Genomic DNA, 26,221 nt, shown 5'->3' on the forward strand with positions numbered 1-26,221 from the left:
GTTGAAGAGCACCGGTCCCAAGACCGACCCCTGAGGGACATGGCTTTTGACCAGCCTGCACCCTGACACAGAACCATTGATCACAACCCTTTGGCTGCGTCCAGCCAACCAATTTCTAATCCATCAAACAGTCCATCCTTCAAATCCGCACCTCTCCATTGTGAGGAACCATATCAAAGACTTTGCAGAAATCCAGGTAGATGACATCCATTGCCCTTCCCCCATTCACCGAAGCTGTCACTCCATCATAAAAGGCCACCAGATTGGTCAGGCACGATCTGCCCTTGGTGAAGCCATGTTGGCTGTCTTGAATCACCTCTTTATCTAGTATGTGCCTTAACATAGCTTCTAGGAGGATCTGCTCCATGATCTTCCCAGGCACAGAAGTGAGGCTCACCAGCCTGTAGTTATATTGTTACAACTATTACAAATGGATTGCTGCTTCATGAGTTTCCTGGAAGAACCAGAAACAGTTTATTTTTTGTGCAGTCCTTTCCTCTTTGTTCTTCTGTCTCTCAGTAGCACATCCTTCTTTTCTCTTTTTTTTGTTCGTGGACAAGGTAAACAAGAAGTGACCAAATAGAGTTTCTAGAATGCAGGAAATTTCATCTTTTTCATAAAAGGATATCTTTGTCTGCTATGCTGTGGGTTGCAGCCAGCTTTCCCATGTGATTACTTGCTGTTTGACATCTGAGTGGAAGTCCTGTGAAAGCAGCTTTGGGAATTTATCTTGAGTACATCAAGCTCTGATCTTGCTCAACCAGATGAGCTCTTCAACCAGTTTCAGCTGGAGCAACTTTTGTAATAGACAAGTTGCTCAGCTCCAGCTCCACAAGCACACGGGATATGTAACAGTGCAATGGATTTCATCTGGTCTTCAATAAAGGCTGAATGTCCAGGTGGATAATTGAGTCAGAAAGAGAGCCCAGGGGCTTTGGTGGGAGACCACTCATGTTGATGACTTCCATCCTCCTTCTGGGAGCTGAAGAAGTCTTTTCCCAGGTTAATCAGTAGTTACGCAACACTTCAAATTCGTTATTTCCTCTGCAGAACTCATAAAAATGTGTTTCTTGCCTTGAAAAGCATACTTTAGCATAGTCACATTTTTAAAAGATTGTTGGGCTTCTTTCACCTGTAAATTTTCCCTGGAAGGGTTCAAGAAACGTGTAGAAGTGGTACTAAGGGACTTGATTTGGTGGAGAAATGTTGGTGGTATGTGGACAGTTGGACTAGATGATCTTGGAGGTCTTTTCTAACCTTGGTGATTCTATGATTCTACAGTTCTTGACAGTAATCAATTTACTTCCTTATTATGAATTTTTGGTGTTCTACTCCTGCCATTTCTCAGCATGGGATCCTTCTTCTTGGTCTCAAGGATTCTGTCCTTCACAGAATCACAGTGGTTGGGACTGGGCAAAGTCGAAGTGATGAAATCCTGTGTTGAAGGACAAACTTCAAGCAGTTTTTGACTAGTTAGAGATGTCCACAGTTGGTGGCAGGTTTCTGTGGAAAGCTTTGGGCTTTTTCCAGTCACAGACCATAGTCCCTTTCTCCCTTTTGTGTTTTTCTCTCTTCCTAGCTTTATCACGTCAATTTCTGGATTTACTTAAAAGGAAAAATTCAGAATGCCTTGGGGTAGTTCTGGCATTAGGAGGACCTCATGGAGATTCCTGGAGATATTTTTCGGGCGTGCTGTCTTCCAGCAGTTCCACTGTGTCAGTACTTAGCACTCTTCTCAAGAAGAGGTCAACATTTGGGTCCCTCAAGATTTTGCTGCTAACCAGAAACATGAACCACTAAGGTTTTCTTACTTCTGTATTCCCCCTTGAATATCTTAAAGTGTTTTATATTGGAAACTGAACAGAAGTTCAGATCAAACATGATCTTTGATTTAATTTTCAAATGTTGCCACACCAAAATATTACATTACCAACGATGGCTTAAATAAAGTTCTTACAGGAATCTAGTACTCTTCTTATTGAAAATTCAGAGGACACATTGAAGTTAGAGGGTTTTGAATTTGAGATTTTGAAGGATTCATCAGAATCGCTTCATCTGGCTTCTGTTGTAATACTGCTTCCCCAGGTCATTCAGTTGTACTTCTTCATCATATTGTCTTATGGATACGAGCAGTTCTTGAGTTTTAGCACAGACTTACAGTGATGGAGTGAAAGAGACACAGAGCTTGGCTTAAACCCTAAATTATTTTTGTAATTTTGGTACGGTCTCAAAGAATTCAGTGGCCAGCCTAGACTTTCTCTGACTCATATAACTGAGTTCCTGCCATTGTCTTTTTTCTCTCCTTTTTTTCAGTCTGATGGTTGAAGTGGAGGAACGTGACCAAAAAAGTAAATATTTTTGTCAGATTTTAATTAGGATTAGAATTGTCAGATCTGATATGTCCGAACATCCTAATTCTGTTGTTCTCAAAAACATCTCAAACTTTTTGAGAAGAAAGTCCTGGCTCCCCTTCTCCTCTGAATATACTGATTAAGTAAAACTTGAGGAAAAGCTCAGCTGCATTGAGCTATGCAACACTCTACACAGACAAGGCGAAACCTTCAGCACTTTGCTAAGAATTTAAGGAGCTGTTTATTTTTAATTCTCAGAACGTTTAGACAAAAGATGGGAATAGTGTTCCATAAGTGATCAGCACTTTTTGCTTGACCTTCAGTGGCATCAGTCATGTGCTACGCATTGAAAAATGCATCTGGCCCTTGATGGTGCCTACTGGAGACATGAACTGATCTGGCATCATAGCAAGTTGTATTGGATGCTGTTTGAAAAGCTATCCATTTAGTTTGAGTTAGCTTAATGGAAACTGCTGAGTGCTCCTTCTTGAACATCTCAAATTAGCATTTGAATCTCTAAAGGGCTGAGGATGGGTGGCTGTTCTACAGTCAGCAATGACATCTGTGTTTTGCTGGAAGTAATAACTGCCTTTGAGCCAGTTGTTGTGGTCTCACATCGGTTAGAGATCACAAATGAGAACTTAAAGCACATTTCTGTTGACGTGTAAGATAAGTAACCTAGTCTCAGGCTTATAAATAGTCTTTGTTTTTGTTCTTCTTCAGGTATTTCGAGTTTTATGAAGGGCCACTGGAATACAACTCCACCAAATGCCTGGAATTGCGACAGGACATCATTGCGGTGAAGGTTTTGTCTATGTAAGTGTGAATGTTTGCTAAGGAGATTGCTTTCCAGACAGGATGAAAATGGCAACTTGCAATAAAGTTGTCAAGGATGTAAGGTGCAGGAGATCCTATCACTAGGGATCTCACCTGAGATTCTCTTATGTGTTCATGTGTAAGTAATGACATTTGAATGCTGTTTGATGTCCATTTGAGAAAAAAAACAAGGCTTTTAAGCACACTGAGACATTTTAGTCAGGCCTGGTATCATAATTTGGAATCAAACACAGTGTTACAATACGATTTCTATCCAGTTTGTTTACTAAAGGTAAGCGAAGAGTGAGAATAGACAAAGTAATGGAAGTGTGTCTAGCCTCATGCTCCATCGTTGGCAGTGGCTAGAAGTGAATGCTAAGGAACACGGAAAAAAAATTAGCCCTACCAGATAACAAATTCTGGTATAGTGACTCTAAGTGGTAGGTGGTGTCTAGCAGTCAGAGAGGGCAGTAAACCTTCCTAATAATTTATTTAGATCTTTACTGAGCCCATTTGTCCTTTTGACTACCCTAATTTCTTTCAGCAGTGAGTTTCAGTAGTAACAAAGTAAAAATTATGGAAATGTGTGTTCTGAGAGATAAAATATATATATATATATACATTCAGCTGCATTTTGTCTTCTGTGGTCCTACATAAATACCAGGAAACTAATGAGTTGACTGGGACGTACCCATGGAACCAGATAGAGTCAGTCAAAACATACAGGTTGCTCATGGAGCTGATTGCACAAAGCAAAATGGAATGTTTCTGTACTGACCCTCTGCATTTTCAGCTGTCAGTGACTTTAGATACTCACATTATGCCTAGTCCCTTCCTATATCTAAAATCATGCTGTAGTCATCTACAATCCACAAGGCTTATTAATTCTGTGAACTGATAGTCTCAGCTGAAAGTGCAGCTGTACAAATGCAGAGCTCTAAGCAGTCGAGGCTGCAGAACTGGATTCCTGCTCCAGGACTATATGAATTTTGAGCATGACTCCCTCACTGACTTCGTCCTCAAGAGAATGTAGGTTATGTCCTTGTCTTCTGCATTTGGTACTGGATGAAGGATACAAGGGTAGCAACTTTGCACTGCCTGCTGACATGCAGTGCTTAAAAATAAATGGAAGGGGTGAGAATGTGATACTTCTGCCAGTGTTCTGCTGAAGATGGTGAGTTTTGAATCGCTTTTCTGCATACTTATCAGATGGCACAGAGACTTTTCATCTTTTCCAATGGTACACAAAAGATAGCGGACTCCTGCTCAGTGGGATCAAGTTAGCCTTACTCTGTGACAGCCATTTGACACTGACCTCTTTCGTTATGCTCAGTTCTTCTGATGTGTTTCTTTCTGCGGTGCTTCCTAAGTCAGCCCATATGGTAATGGAAGATTTCCAAGTTAATATGCTCTGGGGGGCTATGGAAAGTACAATATGACCTAGTTCCTTCCTGTAGCTTCCACAGCCTGGGAAATCCTAAGTGCTACTCATTTTAAATATATAATTATCTTAAAAGCCTTCGTTTTATTAGAACATTCAAAGCCCTCAAACCTGAAGAGAACTCATTAAGGCCTATGAGCCTTGAAGAATTCTCAGACCTCTGGTGTGCTCCACCAATACCTGTATATACAAGGCTTAGTGTTGCTATGTCTAAGGAGGAAAAGATAATTTAAAAGATAAGTTTTGTACTGAATAGACTGACTTGTTTGCCCTATTGAAGGAAGCGAATTCCATGTCATAAAGTGAATTCTGTTTTTCTTTCTTTTTATCTTTTAGGGTGAAACAAACCGAATTATTTGACAGGTGGAAGAGCCTACAGATGTGCAAATGGGAGATGAATGTCACAGAAGCCAACATATTCAAGTAAGAATGCTCCACAGTGATGGGGCTGTGCAAGATTTACTTCAGTCTGAATTTAGCTTCCTATGGAGATGCCAGACATTCAATATGGATTGCATTTCAAGACACAGTTTGTGAAACTGATCTCGTGAAGGCAGCAGTAGAATTAAGCCCCAAAACACTTGAATGTTCAAGGGCTGTGTTTGAGTGCATCTAGAGAAACGCATGATTTAGTTCAAGGCGGCAAGGTTTAGGTTAGATGTCAGAGGGAACTTCTTCACAGTGAGAGTAGTGAGGTGCTGGAACAGCTGCCCACAGAGGCTGTGGATGCCCCATCACTGGAGGTGTTCAGTGCCAGGTTGGATGGGGCCCTGTACAACCAGGTCTAGTACCAGATCTTGAGGCTGGTGGCCCTACCTGTGGCAGGGGGTTGGAACTTGATCCTTGGAGTCCCTTTTGACCACAGCCATTCTATGATTCTATGATTCTATGATTCTATGATTTCGAAGCAGAATATAGACTAGAGTTCTGTAAGTCACTGGTGTGGTTCAAAGCTCTTATTTAGAATGAGGACCTGCAGATTTCTCCCAAATTCTCTTTCATGATTACAGGAAAAAGCTGATATGAATTAGTGAGAGAATGTGCTGAGTAGGTCACTAACATCTTTTAAAATAACTAATTGTTAGCCACAGACTTCTAGCATTTTTTTCTGATGTGAGCTCCACATACATGTTTTTAATGTATATTTTTTCTATAAAATATCTGATAGGCAGTTCTCGAAGCCCATTATGACCAAGAAAAGAGCTAAGCACAATTAGAGCCTTTTATCTCACAGATCCCTTGGAGATACTTAGCAGTTCAAAAGGGGAAAGCATGAAAATCTAGACTGAAGAAAGCAATTTCTGGATGGTCATTCTCAGTCAGCTGTCAGACATTGACCTTAAGAAATGCAGAACTAATGAAGAACATTTTCATATCTCAGATATCACAGTTTAATATGACTACCTGCATTTACTTAGTGATTTCATTATTTGGAATTACTCACTGATTCATACAGTCTCAGTTGCTGCCTTGTTCTGATTGTCATATGATGTTATTCTGCTTCAGCCAAGTATATAACAGTAACTGAACATCACTGAAATGTTTGCATTATTCTGTGTTTCTTTTCCAATTCTTATAATAAAACCCACAGAGCAAAATGACTTTGCCTTTCAGCTCCTACTGAGGTCACATACCCTGGAGGCAAGGTACCTAATGTGGGCATTTGGCCTTGAGTTCATGTTTATGTGTGGACCATAACATGTATTTTTCATTAAAAGGACAAGGTGCATCGACTGAAACAAACTGGCACTGGAGTGAGATTATCCAGTCAGGGCTTTCAGTTCCAAGGAAAAAGAGAAGAGCATCAGGGAATGGAACCTTATTTGGACAACTGCTTTTCCTATGTATATTTCGTATATTAAACTTGGGTTTTCTCCCATGACATGAATCCCATTTTTGAGATTTCAAAGCTGTTTTTGTTTACTTTGGAATATCTGCTCTTTTGTACCAGTGACAAAGAAAATATTGGACATTTGTCTGAGATTCATCCCCAGATGAAGACTTGAACCCCTGTATTTCCTGTTCAGTGATGAGTGAATAATTTGCAAAAGATGGTAGCCCTCTGACACAGAAAGGGGCTAATTAATGAAGATGTTTTCCATGGGATATAGGTGGCATAAGCTCAGCTTGGGGATGTAGAGCAGATCAGATCACTTGTGGATTTCTCTGAACCTTTGATTTTCTAAAGGAAAAACCACCATTTTATCCCCCATATTGTTAAAAGGAGGTGTTTTTTTTCCTCAAAAAATGCCTTGTTAGCAATAATAGTAACTGCAAATCTTAAAACACACTATCGCCTCCTAGATCTCATTTCTCTCTTTTTCATGTTCCAGATCTTCACTGTCGAGGTGTTGCAATGCCCCTGCCTTCTTGTTCACCACTCAGAAAAACACTCCGTTGGGAACTAAGCTGAAGTACGAAGTGGATACCAGTGGGATCTTCCACATCAACCAAGAAATCTTCAAAATGTTTCCAAAGGTGCCTCTGTTCATCTACTAAACTAACTTCACTCTGCTTGCTTAATTGCATATTATGCTGAGGACACATTTAGAATCACAGAATCGTTTGAGTTGGAAGGAGCCCTTAAGGGCCATCAGGTCCAACTCCATGCAGTGAACAGGAACACCCACAGCTCTATCAGGTGCTCAAAGCCCCTGTCCAGCATCTCCAGGAGCAGTCAGTTCTGTTGAATCATCACCCTTATCCAAAAAACTTCTTCCTTATATCCAGTCTAAGCAAATAGCTGCTTAGCATTTGTCCAGACATCATTGCTTATACTTTTCAATACTTTGTTTATTTGTGATACAACATTTCAATTGATTATCCTGTTTTCATCTGGGCTAGCATGCAATGTATAAGCATTTTCCTTCAGAACATAAACCCAACTTACTTTTAAAGTACAATATTCACATGTAATAAATCCAGCATTTGCCATCGGTTTGCTTTTTAATGGGCTTGTTTACTTTATAACTCAGATTCACAATGACTATTTTTTATCCCTGTTGTAGCTTATCTGTCAGTAGGTTGTAATATTTTTAAACATATTCATCATAAAGATTATTCAAAACCTTTCTAACAAATAACCCATGAGCTGAGGGCCAAAGTGCAAACGTAACTGGTGGGCAGTCCCTCTGCACTTGTACTGATGTGCAGAAGTCATCTTATGTGACTACTGATTGATCCTGAATTTAACGTGGGATATTTGGAAGGGATAACTGCAATTTGTCCCTTTCAGAAAGGGAGGAAAATACTGAATTTAAGTACATACGATTCTGTTACTAATGTTGACTTTGAAGGTCTAACCACTTTTAGTGTGTTGGTTTTCTGAATACTGCCTAAGGTAGCGCACTGAATGGTATGGAAAAATCCTGGAGATAATCACCTAGAAATGTTATGCCATTATCACATCTCTCCGTAGTTTGCAGCATGAAATTACTGATAAAATATGTATGTACAAAAAAGAGCACTCTTGTGCTTACATAAACACGTCTGTACATACTTGTTGGGTGCAGTACCCTAATGGCCCTGTTCTGCTTTCTGAGATGGGGTTGTCACTCATTCTGGCTTCTGGCAGCAGCAGTGGTAAAAAAGCTAATTATTATTAATTAATGCTGTTGGTACAGTTAGTGGCAGCAAGCACTAACATTTAGGCTCAGTTTTGATAAATAGCTGTAATGTGCAGGTTTAGAGAGACCTCCTGGGCTTCACCATCTGCTCTGGGATCTGCAGACTTCTCCAAAGGGCATCAGCATCTTGTGTGCTGTAGGTTTATGGTTCATGCCCCTGTGTGTAAATCGGAAGGGAAAGTGTGTTGCTAAAATGACTTCTTCCGTTATTAAGTCTGAGCAAAGAGAGTTTTGTGTGTTTCATTCAGAGTTAGTTTCTCACAGCACTTCTAATTGCACAGATAACGTTTCCATCTGTTTATGTGCACCAAGGGAATGTTGTCAGCTTCCTATGATGAGTGCATTTGCATCAAGATGCGGCTGCACCCAAAAAAACCAAACCAAAACAACAACAAAAAAACAACAACAAAAAAGAGAAACTAAAGAGAAAAAGGAAAAAAAAGAGGAATAATAGAAAGTCTTCTTGCTCTGTGCTTCAGGAGGTGATTAACCTACATTCTCTAATGTTGCAGGATATGCCATACCACCGCTCCCAGTTCAAGAAATGTGCAGTGGTTGGGAATGGGGGGATCCTGAAGAACAGCAGATGTGGCCGAGAGATTGACAGTGCAGACTTCGTGTTTCGGTACAGACTTTGTGTGTTTGTTCATTTGGTTCCTGTTCTACTAGCATATGAAGGACTGCAGAGCTATTCCCTCTCAAGTGGAAACTCTGCGTTTACAAACTGACCAAGTCAAGTCTGCTTCTTGCACAACATGATGATATTTCAAAGAAAAACTTCCCTGTATAATATTTGTTTTAAACTTAAGATTCAAGGTGTTATTTCTTTCTAACTCCATGTGGACACTAACTGACTTATTGACAGCATTTGATGTTCTTGTTCCTCTTGCCCCCTTACCCAAGTTGTAGATTTATCCTTGCACAGACATTTGCCCAGGCACAAAGTCTTGTGTATTTTCATCATCCTTAATATGAAGGAGAGTTACTTTTATTATTCTTAAGCACGTCTAATCCTTCTCTGCATCCTGCTAAGCTCTCTGTCTGGGTCGTGGCACATGACAGCTAGTTCACAGATCCATGACCTGCTTTATAGAAAAGAATATCATTTGACTTCTCTTGGCCCATTTTCTGACTTCAGGTACATTTTTCTAAGCTTAAAATAAGTGTTCTTAAATCAATGAATTTCTCCAGCTTTATACCATCAAAAATTAGTTTAAATGCAAGTCATTGCATTCTAAACTTGACATCAAATGAAAAGTGACGATGTAGAAGTCCTACATTCACTATCCATTATTTTCAGACCCTTATGTCTTGTGCCCACTCTACATTAATCTGTTGTCCTAATTTTAATCTGTGAAATAATCTAGGCTTCACATAATTTCCTTCAGTTTAAAGGACTCTTGTACAGTGCATACATTGAATAAGTATAGCAGGTTTCTTTCTTCTGTGTTGTATCGCCATATGATTGATTTGAAGGTACATGTTATGCCTAAAAGTGACAAACTGTTGAATGGAAGTGGAAATGTGGGCAGCAAATGTCATCCCTTGTGCACAAGAACTTTCAGTGGAGGTCCCTTCTTACCACTGTGACTCTTTCCTGGATCACACCCACACAAAAAGAACACAGCAGTGCACAGCGTAGGAGTTGGAATTGGATTTCTTTTGGTGTTTGGTATTTGTTAAATAGAGACTTGAGTAGAAATGAAGTATATAAGAGTAAGCATATCGCTACTTATGCAAAAAACCCCAACTGGTTTGCCATCTTGAAAATATCTGTGACCAGAATTACACTTAAAGCCATATTAAGGAGCTTACGGTCTGCTGACATCGATTTTAAAATAAAATTATGTTTATAGAGAAGTGTGAACAGATCAATCTTGCACCAGTTTACGAGACTGCTAGGAATCACCGTCTTTGTCACTAGCAAAATGTCAAAAACTGCCTATGGAGCACTGCTAGCATTTCACAGAACCTCCAAGACACCTGGGAAAGTCATTGTACTGTCAAGGACCTTGTGGTCAGTGGGATGCAACCAATATTTTTCTTCAGAATGGATTTTGACAGCAGTGAGCTACAGTGCAGTGGAATGCACAAAATGCATGCACAGCAGTTGCATTCACCAGTTGTTATGGTCTGTCTCCATCTACTGGCAAGAGCAGAGATCTCTGATAACAAGTGGAGTGATTCTGAGTGCGTGCTGGGATGTGACTGTTCCCTTTGCAGGGGTGAGTTTTTGGAGTTGTAGAATTTATTTTTTAAGTAGAGTTTCCTATGGAAGTGAAGCTGGTGTGAGTGTGTTTCAGTAACTTCAGCATGTCTTGAGGGATGCTCTGAATTTTGTAAGATGAGTTGGGCAAGATGAAGTTTTACAAAATATAATATCAGAGAATCATTAAGCTAAGAAGCTAAGCATTAAGCTAAGAAGACCTCCAAGATCCCCAGATCCAACCACAGCCCACTGTATAGCTTTTGTAAGGAATTATCACTGTCAAAAAACTGAACTTTCTTAATCCTGCTTTGAGTTGACTGTTTAAAAATATTGGAGCTGAATATTTAAAATGTTTTTCAAATATAATCTAATGAGTACAGTACTGGGTGGAGCTGAGGATGGCAGAGGGCTCCAGAAGGGTGTTGTATGACTTCTTAGAGAAAACTGCTGGAAATAACATCTCCCATGAGAAGGTGGTGTAAAAAGCTGCCTGACCTGATAAAGGAGGACTCTCTGAGAAGTAGATGTGAGTTTCCTGAATATGAGAAGGACTTTGAAGGATTTTTGTCCATTTCTCTGCTAGCAAGTGAAGAAGAAAATATGTTTTTAGAGCTGGCAACTGCACTGTAATGTTGTGAAAATTCTTAAGATTGCTTCTGCTGAATTCTTTCATGGTTTCCTGCTATTCAGTCCAGACTGTCAGAGGTATTGAATGTAATTGAGTGTAAGACAGCTGAAAGAATGAGTATGTTGTCGCTGATAAAGCATGATGGTGTTTGTTTTATTTTTTAAGTGGAGTTTCCAATGGAAGTGGAGCTTGTGTGAGTGTGCTTTATAACTTCAGCATCTCTTGAGGGATGCTCTAAATTTTGCAAGATGATGAATCTGGGTCAAGGCCAGAATGTGTGGAGGCTGAACAGGGTGAAGGTCTTCAGATCTTAGAATCACAGAATCATTAAGGTTGGAAAAGATCTCTAAGATCACCAAGTCCAATTGTGGCCCATTCCCACCATGCCCACTAACCCTGTCCCCACATGCCGCATCTCCTAATAGCTTTTACGTCCTTTGTCAAATCTGTACAGACAGAATTGCTGCTCTTAAACAGTGCTGGAAGCTACGTGAAAGGGAAAAGGGAGGGAAGCAGGTTGTTTTGGGTTAATTAGAAATTGGCCCAATGTCTTTCTTGTGGAACATTTCCCCTAAATTCTCTAGGGTATAAAATAAATCTATATTAATTATGGAATACAACACAGCTGTTACTGAAGAAATCTGTGGTTGTAGAGGGTGATTGTCTTGGGGGCTTTGCCCCAGTTCTGCTCCTTAATTGCCAAAGTAAATAGCCAAACTGCTGTTAGAGATGAAAATGGATGAGCATTGGCTACCTCTGTGAAAAAGAGACAGCTGCAGCAGACTAGAGGAAGAACCTGAATAAAGTCTACTTTCTAGTGCTGAAGAGGTAGAAGGAATTTTTTTGAATTTCTTACTGATTTCTTTCCCTTACAGATGCAATTTGCCTCCCATATCTGAGAAGTACTTAACGGATGTTGGGGTGAAGACGGACGTCGTGACTGTCAATCCTAGCATCATTACTGAGAGGTCATCTCTGCTCTTCGTGTTTCCATCTCCTATCAGTTTTCAAATCTATCTTTCACTAAGTCCCAACTATTAAAGGGAATTTTTATCCCTGTATTACTTGGAACTGAGACTATGAAACTTACTGAATCACAGAATCATTAAGTTTCAAAAAGGCCACTAAAATCATTGAGTCCAACCATCAACCCATCTTCATCGTGCCCCCGGTGATACATCTCCACAGTTCTTGAAAACCTCGGTTTCATTCTGAATTTAAATGATTCAGTACATGGAAACAGTAATAACTTAAAGAAATGTGCTGAACATTTAAACCTGTACACTGATAGTTGGGAGTGGGAAGCTGAAGGCTAAACATAACAGTAGAGCCATCCCACATTGTGCTGCAAGCCCCAGGTGGGGCTCATTAGGTTGGAAGTGACTGGATTCCACCCTGAGTGCTTAAGTAAAGTAATACACATCACCATATTTAAAAAACAAAAACGAAACCAAAAACATTTAAATACGAGGTTTGACCAAGTGATTTCAATTCTTAATTTGTTAATAGTTTAGTACCACCTTGCTGACAGGTTTGGGACCATGGGACTGATTTCTGTTGTCCTTCCTTGCACATGTGTTTCATTTATTGAGCAACATAAAACCATATTCTTGCCTTGGGGTTTTCTTTCAAATATCACAGTTAGGCATTCTGGAAATGTTTTTGCTCTGCTTTGGTAGGGGGAGGACAAGGAGAAACGGTTTGAAGTTGAAGGAGGGAAGATTAAGGTTGGATGTCAGGGGGAAGTTCTTTACAGAGAGAGTGGTGAGGCGCTGGAACAGCTGCCCAGAGAGGCTGTGGATGCCCCGTCCATCCCTGGAGGTGTTCAAGGCCAGGTTGGATGGGGCCTTGGGCAGCCTGGGCTGGTATTGAATGTGGAGGTTGGAGGTCCTGCCTGTGGCAGGGGCTTGGAGATTTGTGATCCTCGAGGTCCCTTCCAGCCCTGGCCATTCTGTGATTCTGTGGCATTTGCCATTTTTCTGTAATGTCCTGTTCTGCATATTGAGTTACACAGCTGAAAAAATTACTCACAAGAGGAGACGTGAGACATTAACAAAGTCCGTGCATTGTTCAATGACAGCATTGTCAAAATGCATTGTGAAAAGGAGGGGAGAATGTGTTTTTTTAATGTCCCCCATGTCTTTGCCCTACATTCCATACTGACGATTTGACTACAGATCTAAATATATCCTCCTCATTAATTGAGCCATATCTCAGTTACCTCTGCGTCAGAATTTTTTTCATAAAAGCCTGATGTGTCCAAACTGATCTGTACTGATCTGAATATCACTTGCATCCTTTTCCCTTTAGGTTTCACAAGCTGGAGAAGTGGAGGAAGCCTTTCTATGACGTGCTCCAGGTTTATGAGAATGCCTCCGTGCTGCTGCCGGCCTTCTATAACACACGCAACACGGATGTCTCCATCAGGGTCAAGTATGTCCTGGATGACTTTGAGTCTCAGCAAGCTGTGTACTACTTTCACCCCCAGTATCTCATCAATGTCTCGCGCTACTGGCTGGGCCAAGGGGTGCGGGCCAAGCGGATCAGCACAGGACTCATCCTGGTGACTGCTGCCCTGGAGCTCTGCGAAGAGGTCCACCTCTTTGGCTTCTGGGCCTTCCCCATGAACCCCTCAGGGATTTTTATAACTCACCACTACTATGACAACGTGAAGCCTCGCCCTGGTTTTCATGCGATGCCCTCGGAAATCTTCAACTTTCTGCACATGCACAGCAAGGGGATCCTGCGGGTTCACACGGGAACCTGCGGCTGCTGTTGACAAGGGCATTTCTTCCCTTCTTCCCAAAAGTGCACCAGGAACTCGAGGCCTGTGTACACCCTGAGATTATGCAATAGTTGATATAAATTTCCTTGAGGCATTCATCCCATAGGATCTATGTGACCAGCATCCTTCCTGCTAGCAGAGTCGGGTCCATAGCAGTGTGGGTGAAGCAAAACTCCTCTGTCCTGGGATGTGCACTGCCTTGGGAAGCAGGTTGGATGAGAAGCATATCTCCAATAGATTTAGAGATATACAGAGCGCGTAAATATAACTGTAATTTCACCATGGAGTAGATCACCAAGCTTTTAAGGAGAATTGGGGATGGAGAATCTCAGCATAGACTGCACGACTTTACATAGGCTTCTGAGTTGAGTGCTGCGGGGCACTGTCAGGTTTTACTGAAAGCACTCTTCTCTGGCATTTAAGTTTTTGAAAATACTCTTTGCATTGTAGTTTTAAGGGCAACTGTACAACTTGAAGTCATTGTTCTGTAACGTCACAAAGTATTGGTGAAAAATAGCAGATAGGTGTGATAGGAATAAACAATGTCACCTTATGAAACCTTTCAGCTGGGATAGAAGAGAATGTTCAACTGCCATTTGCAGATACAGGTCACTGTGTCAGCCATGTTGTATGGTTGCTCTAGAGCTTCTTTCTTCTTCCTTCATATCATGCCTGGCCTTCTCTGTTAACAGTTTCTATCCCACTACACTCTTTCCGTTTTTGCTAACACATGTGCAGCGTCTGTGCTTTCTTCTACAGTGACCATCTCAGCTTCAGATTGGAGACCTTCCCACTTGTTTAAGCTTTCCATGGACTCAATATTGAGAAGGCTAGCCTAGTTAGATTTTCTGAGTTCATTTTTGATTCAATTATTGCAACATTAGATGGAAAAAAATTCTTCTCAGTTTAAAAAAGACTTTTGTAGGAGTAATCGAGTGCTGATCCACTATTGTACAGGTTGATTTAAATATTTTCAGATGTCTGTGATAAATACTTGCAGGAAATGAAGTTAAAAGATAGTGAAGATATTAATGGTTTGAAGTACGATGTCTGAATGTGGCATTTGTTTGTGTTGAGAATGTTACTAGAAGAAATAAAAGGGCTGATTTATTCTTTGAAATGTTACCAGTGTAACTTAGTCATGCCAAGCTTGGTTTTCCACCTGATGCAGATACCTTGGCAAAATCCTGGTGGAGGACAGATGCCACGTGCTGCCAGAATTTATTTTGACTGCTGAACCGTGGTGCAGATGTATGCCCTCTCTTACTGTATGATTGCATGCACAGGAGGGTGAGGTTTGCAGTCCAGCTGTGCCGGCATGGTTAAGATGAACAGAGTTTCCTCAAGTATGTTATTAGTGTGAAGCACTTGGTCTGTTGTGCAGTGCTTTTCCTTGTTTTCTTGTCTTGTCCTTTTTCAGGTTGTAGAGACTTGGAATTTGAACTGCCTGTCCTCTCTGAGGGTTGTGTTCAAATCAGAATTGGATTTTGATTTTGTAATGCATGAGCACACAAAGCTATTTTAAAGCCTCTGTGCTGTGCTGACAGCTCTGAAAGTTGCTCGCATTACATTTGAAACGGTGTAAAGGAAGTGAAGCACAGCAGTTGCCATTCCAGAAGTCCCTGCTGACCATACAGCAGTGACACGGGACGGTGTGCAGGAATCTGAATTTCTTTTGCACTCTGTTAATTGTCAGAACTTGGTAAATACCTGCCAGGGGTAGGCAAAGGACCTGTGCTTCAGCTTTGTGTGTTTGTCTTGTGCTTTTGGTCCTAGAGCTGTGTGTTGGTGAACTGTGTCACAATGCACCCAGAATGAACCTGCAGGTGAAATGGTTTCCTTGATTTAATAAGCAAAAGAGATTTTTGTCCTGGCTGTGTTTTGTAAATTAATGTGCAAAGGGCTTTGATAATGAAATGCTGTAACAGAAGTGCTATGTAGAGAGCAACATGACCCATGGGCTGGGCATCTTGCTGTTTATTGAGCTTTATCATAATGAAGCCATCACCTGTGGACCTCACTTCTGCCTGAGTGAGAGTCTGGTGGTGACTTGGTTTGCTTTGCTGCTGCTGCTTGGCTGGGGATACGCTCTTTGGTAAGAGTTTTTCTTCACTATATTGATTGAAGTGAACAAAAGGAGTCTGATCTATTGCAAGAGGTACGTTTTGGAAAGAAATGGAGCAAATCCCCCTGTTTGGTTGCAAAATTTCTTCTGGACTTTTTGGTCAGGCAAAAGGATAAATGAAGCTGTAATTACAGTAACCTCTAATTGCAGGGACACAGACATTTTCTTCCCTTTGTTTGCTTCATATAAATTAGCAATGTAAATTCACCGAGGCTACACTGTATAAGTGCAGTTTTACTGTGTTTAGATTTTGATGGATTATAGATCTGTAACTACTATATTTTTTTAATGACTTTAAAATGCACGTGCAGGGTACTTGCACATATGCACCAAAGGCCCAGTCCTGCAACTTTCATCTGCAAAGAACTCCCATTCCAGCTGATAGGTATTTTATTTGTATACGTACTGCAGAAACAATCTCAGCAGTCTGTGTGGAGATGTACATAGGTATATACTGGCAATGTTTAGTGGTAGGACTAGAGGGAATGGCCTCCAGTTGTGCTAAGAGATGTTCAGGTTTGGATATTAAGAAAAATTTCCTCTCCTTAAGAGTTGTCACGTTCTGGAATAGGCTGCCCAGGGAGGTGATGGAGTCACTGTCCCTGAAGTTGTTTGGATGTGGTACTAAAGTACATGGTCTAGTGTGGAAATGTTGGTGGTATTGGTAGTAGGTGGATGTTGGTCTAGATGATCTTGAAGGTCTTTGTGATTCTATGATTCTTTATTAGATGAGATTCAGGGAGTGATTCGCAAGCTAGAAAGATTCTTAAAGAAATGTATATATAAAAGTCCTTGAGAGGAAGTGCATACTGCAACGTTTGCTTTCTGATCTGTTTTTCAGGTGTTGCTCAAAAAATAATTGAAAAGTGATAGCATTTTTGTCAGAAATTTGGAAGCTTTCAGATTGTTCTTGGCTTCCTTACTTTGCATTGGGCACTGGAAAACCACATCCCTGCTGCTGTCCTGCAGGAGTGAGGTCTGAGGATGGGGATGGTGCCTGGAGGTCTCAGCCATGCAGAGGTCCATGAATAAAAGCTGTCAGCTCTCATCCTGAGCTCAGATGGTAAGCCCAGCTGTCTTGCTGAGAATATGAAGTTCTGAGGCAGGGAGAGAGAAAATTACAATACTGGGGATTAATCACCAACTTCTAGTATTATTTATGGGAATCTCTTAAAACGTTCCTGAGATCTTCATACATTGGCAATGCAAATTCAGTCAGAAAAACGTGGCTAGGCCTGCTCCTCTTTGACAGGTCAACAGAGGAGCTTATGGGCCACCAGTGCCGTCATCAAGTGAAAAAAAGACTTAATCAAAATACTTTACCTGCTCGCTCTCGATTTGTGGACAGAATGGATGAAATAGTGATAGATTTATTACAATGTTTTAGCATATCTCCTGTGGTAGAGACAAAATGCTCAAAGCCAGCTCATGTGTTGTGAGTGGGGAGCCATGGCATGGTGGCTTCTTTGGCTCCAGCAGGTCCATTGTCACCAGGAAAAGCCTTAGAGAAGGAATCTGGGAGATTGCAACCACAACTCCAGATGGTTGGATGGGGACAAATAACTCTAAGAAAAGAGATACTTTTCCGAGAATATAATTATTTTCTGCGGGGCAATGGAGATGTTGCTGAATGCAGAAATTTTTGTGGTGATGGAGCTCCGTGGGCAGGCGGCCTCTGCATTTTGGTGTAGCAGGAGAGAGCAGTCTCAGATTGGTGATAAAGCACCGAGATGTGAAATGACAGAGAATCCATCCTTTTAAATCTTTTGGGCCCTGGTTGTTGGTCAGCAAAGCTGTAATTTTACAGAGCAGAAGGTTGGACAGTGAGAAGTGAGTTTGGAAGGGATCTTCCTGTCTGGTTTGTACCCAAGCATGCAGTGAGCTTTGGAGCTTTCACACATACAGGAAATCCTGTCAAAATTCAGCAGTCTCTAAAGGCCGAAGTCCCTGGGAAATTCTGAAGTGAGCCAAGGAATAAAAGAGTCAGGACTTATGCTGAGGGTCTTTTCCAAAATCCAGTGAAATTCATGGGAAATTTGGAGTACATCAGAGCCAGCCTGCAGGCTGTGGGCAGGAGGAGCAGCCCTTGTTTCTTACTCACTTGTTTTCAAATACGTTTTTAATGTATTGTAGATACAGCGCAGTAGCAACACTGTGTTTTTAATGGTTTGTGTAAAGAACAAACTCAGTCTGGAAGCTGAAGTGCCATGAATGTCACTCGTCCTTCCAGATTCCTGCACTTTCCATCCTTTCCAGTTCATCTATGCAAAACATTTCATCACGGTTGTGTAAATGCACCAAACCACAGTGAGCCCCTGCACCCTGCTGTGTGTATGCGTATCACATGCCGTGAGAGAAGGGGGGTTGTTCTGCTTTCTTTGAAATGCCAGCATGTCATTCTCCAGTAATACAGACATATTGGAGGCAGGATTCCCAGTGAGGCCAGTACAAAGTGTGCATTTGGCTTCAGCAGGAAAACAATGGGTCCAATGCTTGTCAGTCAAGCCCACAGCCCTCACCTCCAACCTGCCCCCATGCGCTATTACAGTTTTATGTCTTGCTGTCATCCCATCTAATGTGGGTGAGGCTGCTGTGTTATTTGCATGGTATCCCAAATCGTAGGCAATTGTACACGAGTGCTTTTGTAATGAATCTTAAGGAAAATCCAAACGTACGCCTTGGAGTGAGGGAGCCTGAATCCCAGGCTTGAGCATCTCTCATGTTCCCTAAAGCCTGAGCACGAGAAACATCAGCAGTGTGGGTCTAGGCCATAGTGGGAAGCCTAAAGAAAGATTAATATGCCTCAGCATTTCAAGGATTGAAAGCTGTAAATATGTTGCTGATATGTCCGACTTACCGTTGGATTAGATGATCTTAGAGGTCTTTTTGAATTATAAAGATTCTATGATTCTATGACTTTCCCTTTAGAAGCCATAAATGTTCTCGGTGTTTGACCTTTGGGTGAGTTGCTGCGTGTTTTTAACTGTACTAACCACCGTACAATGTGTTAGCATGTAAAATGGCAACAAAATAAGCCAACAAAATCGAAGCGTTGGCTGGTTCTCGAAGCATTCTACCTAAAACTGTACGTGTTAAGATGGACCAGGACACTCCGTGCTCCCTACAGCTTATGGAGATGCTCACTGTTGCCCAGAAATGCTGGATCAAAAATGGCATCTTCATGCTAAGGGAGCTCAGGCTCATGGAAAAACAAAGCTTGTTCCATAATTGTCATTTCTGTACGGTGATGACAAACTGGACAAACCCCAGTGGAGCAGTGGTAATTTCATGCTGATGTTAATGCCATTGTGCCCATTGACTCACCTTTCTTTTTTTTCCTCTGCCACCCTGTAATTTTTGCTTCTTTCTGTAGCTGTAATATGGTTGTAATAGGAAGCCTATCAATTGATGTAAGCCATAACTAAAGCAGTAATCAGGGTACTTTCTTTTGTCTGTATCACTGTGTTTGAAAGATGATTTGATTCTATTGAATAAACCACTTTAACAGTTTTATGGGAAAGTCTGAGCCACTTTTTGTGCCTTCAGGCTCGTGTTTTGCTGTTCTGTGTCTCTGAACAGAGTGGGATGGAAGCTCAGCTGGGAGAAATCAGTTCACATAACTGGCAATTAGCCCTGCAGACTACAGTCCTAGCATCATGTGTATCTACAGACATACAAAAGCATGTGCAGGGTCGTATGATATAAATGCTATTAGAGATGTAATTTAGTATTTTGGTATCTTAACAATACACATGGACACAGATAAGTTATTACTAGAAGTAGCAAGCTGTACACAGACAGGTACTGAAAAGCCTCTGCAATCCATAGGATTCACCTGCTTAACACCTTCCTGACTGCTCTGTCCTCACCTTTACATGATGAGTAAACCCTCCTCCTGGGGCTGATCTTCTGTAGCCTTAACTTCTTTCAGTTTAAACAGTATCAGGAGAATTAAAACATAATTTCACAATTATTCATACAGATAGAACAACCTTTTTTTTTTTTTTTTTTTTTTTTTAATTGTGTGTTTTCCTCTGACTACCTGTTTTTTCAGATTATAAACTGGAATAGGAGTGGGTAATGGAAATAGAATATTGGCACTGTTCTAAGGTAAATGTAAATTACTCGGAAGATGCAGAGTTGTGGTGAATACGGAGGAATCTGTTCTTGTTCCTGCTGACATTAAGGCTGATGGATGCACTTCCTTCCCACAGCTGCTTGTGATTATTGTCAGTGATTATTCAATCAAGAAGAGGAAACGTAGAGAGGGAAAAATGAAGAGACAAATTGACACTGTGTGGTGTCATTGCTGTCTATCATTTTGCAAATTGCTCAGCTAAGGAAGCAATCAAGGAGTGGTTCATTTCCTTGAGATCGCAGCATCCGTCATGTTCCTTAGTGGCATTTGCAGCCTTTCTTCTGAAAAGGGATAAGCAGAAGAACACAGAGAATTAGGGAGATGGTTCACCACAGCCTGCATCTGACAGTGCCCACCAGCAGGTTCTTGGGGAAAGAGCAGAAGAAAGAAGGAAAAATAATAAGCGGCCCTTCTGCTGGCATTCTCTCCAACTGCAGTTGCCAGTTTTTATTTCTGGCCTTGTTAATAACTGCGTGGTGCCGAGTGTCAGACTTTAGCTCTGTGCTCGGGTGATAAATGAGTCCTATGGACTTTGGGAACTGCTGCTTGTCTCCATGGTGTGGGACTTGCTAGATCCTGATCTCCCTTCTTCCCCTGCCAGCATTGCCTCCTGAAATATAACCTTTGCATGAACCTTTATTTAAGCTTTTGTTTGGTTTTGCCCACCAGCTCCAGAGGATCTATTCTTGGGTGATGAAGTGAAGGCAGTTGGGATTTCACTTATTTGTTCTCCTTCCCTAAGGCTTTGGCCATCTCCAAGTCATTCACATGGGCTGGGCGGGGGAACAAAACATTTAAATCCACAAAGGAGCTATTGTCCATCACAGAGAGGGAAAATCGTGGAATGAGAGAATCACAAAGGTTGGAGAAGACCTCCAAGATCCCCAAGCCCAACAACCAACCCCACCATGCCCACTGACCATGTCCCCAAGTGCCACATCTCCATGGTTCCTGAACACCTACAGGGGATGTGAACTCCACCACCCCTTGGGCAACCTGTGTCAGTGCAGCACCACTCTTGGGAGAAGAAATTATTCCTAATATCCAACCTAAACCTCCTCTGGAATCACGCATCCTGTAACTGCTGCCATGGGCATGATTCCAGGTACAGAAGGTGCCCTGCTGACGAGGATGTCAATGTCAAAGCTTCCATGGCAAAGAAACAGCCCTTGATGGTGTTTTTCCACACCTGAGAGCTACTGAATTAATCGTTTCTTTTGGGACCATATTGACACCCTGATGTAGAAAATATTGAGCAAATATTTCAGCTCCAGCGCTGTGGATCCAGCAGAGACATCCCTGCCTTTTGGGCCGTGGAAGTTGATCTTGGGAATATCTATGTTCCTGAGCATGTTATTTCCACTGAGAATTATTGAGGCATTGAGGAAAACTGATCATTTTGCTAATATTTTGCATTCTTTATTGCTCAGAAAACAAAAATATTTGTCTCCCTGATGCTTTTCTGCTTGGGTGTTTCTGTGGACAAGTGGTACGAGATGATAAATATGGACTATGCATTTCTTTTCTGAAATCCAAAAAGGATTTAGGTTGAATTTTTGAGTTCCCAGGCAGGTGTTTCATGAAGTGGTCTGTATTGCAAACGTGTGGTTTTGTTTTGTTTTATTTTAATTTCAGAAGTGTCTTCTCAATCACCCCTTTAATAAATCTCTTGAAAGCTTTGTTTCTCATGAGAACATTTTGAAACAGTTGTGCAGCAGTGATGGATTTCAGTATCAGACCATTTGGAAAACTGATCAGGGTGGTTCTTTGCATGATGATGCACATGAAAATCAACCACTGCCAGGGATTTATTTTCCACTCAGTTGCACAGGGCTGCCACTATCCCTGCAAGACAACATACTGTGTAAGCGGCCATCAAAAATTTATTCTCCAAGAGAGCAGTGATGCAGTGGCACAGGTTGCCCTTGGAGGTGGTGGGCTCACCATCCCTGGAGGTGCTCCAGAGCCGTGGAGATGTGCCACATGGGGACATGGTCAGTGGGCATGGTCAGTGGGTGGGTTGGTATTGAGCTTGGGGATCTTGAGGTCTTCTCCACCTTAATGATTAAATGGTTTTATGATTCTATAACCTCCAGTGACCATCTCCAGACCCTACAAGCCAGTAACTCCTGAGCTGATAATATTCTTTTTATTTCAAAACTAATACAAATGGAAAATAGTCTTTTAAGCTCTGGAGTTGTTTCATCTGAAATCACAGAGCTGTTACAGTGTCTTCTAGCTTTCAGTGGCACATAGTCACACTGTCTGGATTTGTTTATTTGATTATATCCAATCTGTTTTGCCTCACTCATCCACGTAAGGAATAATAGGAAAAATCCTTGGAGAGCACATCTTGACTCTTTGGCAGGGCAGGTCTCTTATTATACAGAATAAACCTGCTGGCAGCACTTTATTTAGACTGCAAGTAGAATTAAGTGTCAACACATGGCTGCAGGAGGAACTGTGCATGTCTGCAAGCCCACAACACTTCCAGCACTTCCAAAAGAGTTTTGTGAGCAGCAGAGCTGAGGATAATTATCTTCCTCTGGATTTGTGAGAATGTATTGTTTTGTTTTGTTTTAATTCTTTTTTATTTTTATCTTTTTTAACATGCAGCAGCGGACTTATCCCATATTATACTCTGACCCAGCAGCGAGATTTTACAAATGCTCAGATGAACAGAAGAGCTAAAGTGAAGGTTTCTGCCATAATGAAGACCAGAACTACACTCTCTGTTGGGGATCTGTCCCCTGTCCTAGCTCTCCAGTATAATGAAGGCACAAAAGCACGACCGATATTCACAGCAGCTCTTTATTTCCCTACAATTTCTGTAGATTTCCCAGGGAGAGCCTGTCCCTGGGAGTGCTGCCTTGTGGTCAGCCTTGCTTGTTATTCGCCAACTTCAACACCGAAGTGACAGGTGGACAGACAGACAGAAGCAGGGGTCCACACTGCTTTCCCTAAGAAAGCATGGCAGCCAGCACCATTGCCCCCAGAGCGTTCGTATGATCATAGGATCACAGAATGGTTGGGTTGAAAGGCACTGTGCAGCCCACACAGCCCCAGCTCTGCCATGGGTGTTCACGATGAGCAAACTTTGTTGATTCATGAACAAGACTTTATCCGGGGGATTAATTAACCTATGGCTTAACAGGCTTTTCTTCCTTTAGCCCTCTAACTTTTAATTTTATATTGCTGATAACCAGCAGGAAAAGGGAACAAATTGCGTTCACTGAGCAATTAAAATCGATGGCTGCACAAATCATCTTCCTTCACAGGAAAGATAGAACCGTGTCAGCTGATGGAGTGTTTCAGGAGTTACTAATTTTCAGGAGATTTCATTTTTATTTTCTTTAAATGAAATAGAGACATGAATAGCTGGAAAAAAAAAAAATAAATAAATTGCAAATGTAGCATAAACCCGGAGTTAATTGCCTGGTGTGGAACTTTGTGCTAATGTGGCCATATCTCCCCACTGGAGCAGCTCAGATGCAGACAGCATCTGAACAGTAATAACTAAGAATAGTTGATTACTTCAATCCTATGTCACAAAACAAACAGCAATAATGCTTAAATATTTCTTTAGAACCTGTTAAATTAATGAAGTCCAAGGTAATTGCGAGTATTTTTGATAATCCTTATGTTAGTGCTATTTATATTATTAGCATGGCTTAGTGAAGGATGGCATTATCTACATGTTCTACAGGAAATTAATCCACATTCAGGTGAATTGCTCAGTTATTTTGCAGTAGACACGAACACACTGCAGCCACGGAATAAGCTCAGCAGCATGATATAATTATTCATCATTTTTAGTGTCAATCTGTAGATCAGTAAGTTTCTTTTTCTTTGCATTTCACAGCTCTGGAAATGGTGTGTGAATAAATTTTCTGCATAAATTGGCTACGGAACTCAAGCCATTTAAAATACACCGTTAGGTATTTTTTTTTTTTTAAGCATAAAGTGGCACCTAGCATCCTTTTTATTAATATTAACATGTCTGTAAACAGGTGTATGCTTTTACAGTGGGTGGCACTCAAGTCGTTGGCACTGTTCTCTTATCCGAGGGCTTGGATTTTGCTAATGCTACTGAGGCGTTTTGTAAACTGCGTTTATTGTTTTCTGCTCCACAATTTCATACCACTGTTAGGGCAATAGAAAGAGGCAGGCAGATTACAGACTGCGAAGGACATAATTTTGTTAAAGGCTCCAAATGACCCATCCATAAATCACATAGGCCAAGATGGGATGAGCTGGATGTTAGTCCTGACTGCCTCTTTCTGAGCCCAGTCATAACCATCGCACCAGGAGACTGAATGAGGTTCATCTCAGAGTGTAACTTTTCATCATTCTTGAGTGGCAAATGAGATCTCTGCCCAGAAGCAAGTAGCTTTGCCCAGTGCTGAGGTCAAGGTCTTGCTCGCTGAGAAGCAGCCCCAAGGTGGTGAAGCCCCAACAAGCAGAGGGTGAGAACTTGGGCTGCCTCCTTGGCCACAGGTCTCCATTGGCTGAGCAACATTAAGAAATTGAGCTGTGTATTGCATTTGTGTTCTCAGTTCAGAGATGAAAAAGAGAGAAAAGACGAGTCTTCAATTCCCAGAAGGGCAATCAGACTGAGAGCAATTTTTCTGAGTGCCTCGTGATGCCTTCCCATCCCATCCTGCGCATCCCTAAGTGGAGACATCACCCAGACCTGTCTGAGGCCAAGGTTAGGCTTTGTTCCCTTTCAAAGATGACCCCATGTCCTTCAGGAAATCTATTAAATATATATATATGTACATATCTATCGGGCCAACCTTAAACTTGGAGCAGTCTCCTGTTGTGTGTTACTGCAAAGTGAATATCGGGTTGACCTGCAGCACTGTAATTTAGCAGGGGTATCCATCCCATAGCACCAGCTTGAGTTGCAGAGCAGTCTGTGCTCCTGATAAAGGGCTCTGATATTGGGATGTAATTGCTTTTCTAATATCCATGTATTATTTACACTACGCTACTGTTGCAACCAGTGGCAAACTCCTTCTGACTCCAGATCTGTTGTTATTGTAATGTATTTACTGGAGCAGTGCAAGGTCAGACTGATTTCAGTTATTTGGCTGTAAATGACCCAGCTGAAACCAATAGTTTCAGTGCTGTAGAACCCATGAAAGCGAGATCCGAATCAGGACTTGGAGTATTAAGTTACTTTATTGCCATATCCTGACAGATGGTTATTAAGTGCTTTAAGTATTAATGCTGCTGCTTTATTTATAACACAGAGATATGTCTTACTGGTTTCTTAGGTATTCCTTCAGGAAAAAAAAGGTCTTCAAGGGGAAACTGAGGAGGACAGGCACACAAAAGATGATTGGATCCATGGTGAACGAAGCACTATCAGAATGCAGAGTTTGATTTTAAGCCCTAAAGGTAGCTCTTCCAAGGACACTGAATGAGATACTGCTTGCTCAGTTTTTCACCTGGCAGGCAGTGATGGCCAGGTCTTTGTGAAACTAAATCCATAATTCTTTACGCAGTATTTTAATTTCAGCTAAATCTTTTCCTTTCCCAGTGCATCTGGGAAGTTGTCACCTGAGGAAGACCTGCAGATGGCGTTTTCAAGCCCTGGTATCTAAGATTTTCCTAAGCCGCCTGCTCTAACCTCATGCTGTTCTCGTTGCAAAGCAGAGGTGAAGTGACCTCTGGTCCTGTGCAGGTGAAGCCCATCACACACAGCTCTCTCCAGTTAGAAAACACGTGGGACAGAGGTAAAAAATCTGTGCTGCAATGGAGAAAAGCGAGCAAATCGATCAAGAAAAGCAAAGCAATGCCTTGAGGTTTGCTTAACTCCAGGAGTCAGGATGTTCTTAGTTACACAGGATTGATTCCACCAGACAAAACTGACCCGTGCCTTGAGAAGAGGCTCTTACTCTGCTGTGTATGGTTGGTAGAGGCAGGGTTTTCTTCCTATCTCATGCAGAAAGATAAGATGGATGTAGTTCATAGCAGTGAAGAAAATCAAACTGTTCTGAACAGGAGAAACAAACCGTGGATGAGCCCTCTGGTGGCACAAAAACTGGTTAAGCTGCAATTAACGCAGCTAGTTATTCCTCTCTTTTTTTTTTTTTT

At 41.5% G+C, this 26,221-nt stretch overlaps 1 protein-coding gene across 3 annotated transcripts in view; it reads left to right on the forward strand.

Moving 5' to 3' along the window:
- Positions 1–19,494, forward strand: part of ST8SIA5 (ST8 alpha-N-acetyl-neuraminide alpha-2,8-sialyltransferase 5) — a 56,307-nt gene extending 36,813 nt beyond the window's left edge. For all 3 annotated transcript variants that reach the window (XM_019610293.2, XM_019610295.2, XM_010725162.2), the window contains 6 exons: positions 3,075–3,167; positions 4,945–5,031; positions 6,942–7,086; positions 8,747–8,859; positions 11,947–12,039; positions 13,382–19,494. In XM_019610293.2, coding sequence (XP_019465838.1) covers positions 3,075–3,167; positions 4,945–5,031; positions 6,942–7,086; positions 8,747–8,859; positions 11,947–12,039; positions 13,382–13,850 — 1,000 coding nt within the window. In that variant the 3' untranslated portion in view covers positions 13,851–19,494. The remainder of the gene's footprint in view (positions 1–3,074; positions 3,168–4,944; positions 5,032–6,941; positions 7,087–8,746; positions 8,860–11,946; positions 12,040–13,381) is intronic.
- The last annotated feature ends 6,727 nt before the right edge of the window (positions 19,495–26,221 follow it).

Source organism: Meleagris gallopavo, chromosome Z (assembly GCF_000146605.3).
Source record: "Meleagris gallopavo isolate NT-WF06-2002-E0010 breed Aviagen turkey brand Nicholas breeding stock chromosome Z, Turkey_5.1, whole genome shotgun sequence".
Taxonomy (NCBI): Eukaryota; Metazoa; Chordata; class Aves; order Galliformes; family Phasianidae; genus Meleagris; species Meleagris gallopavo.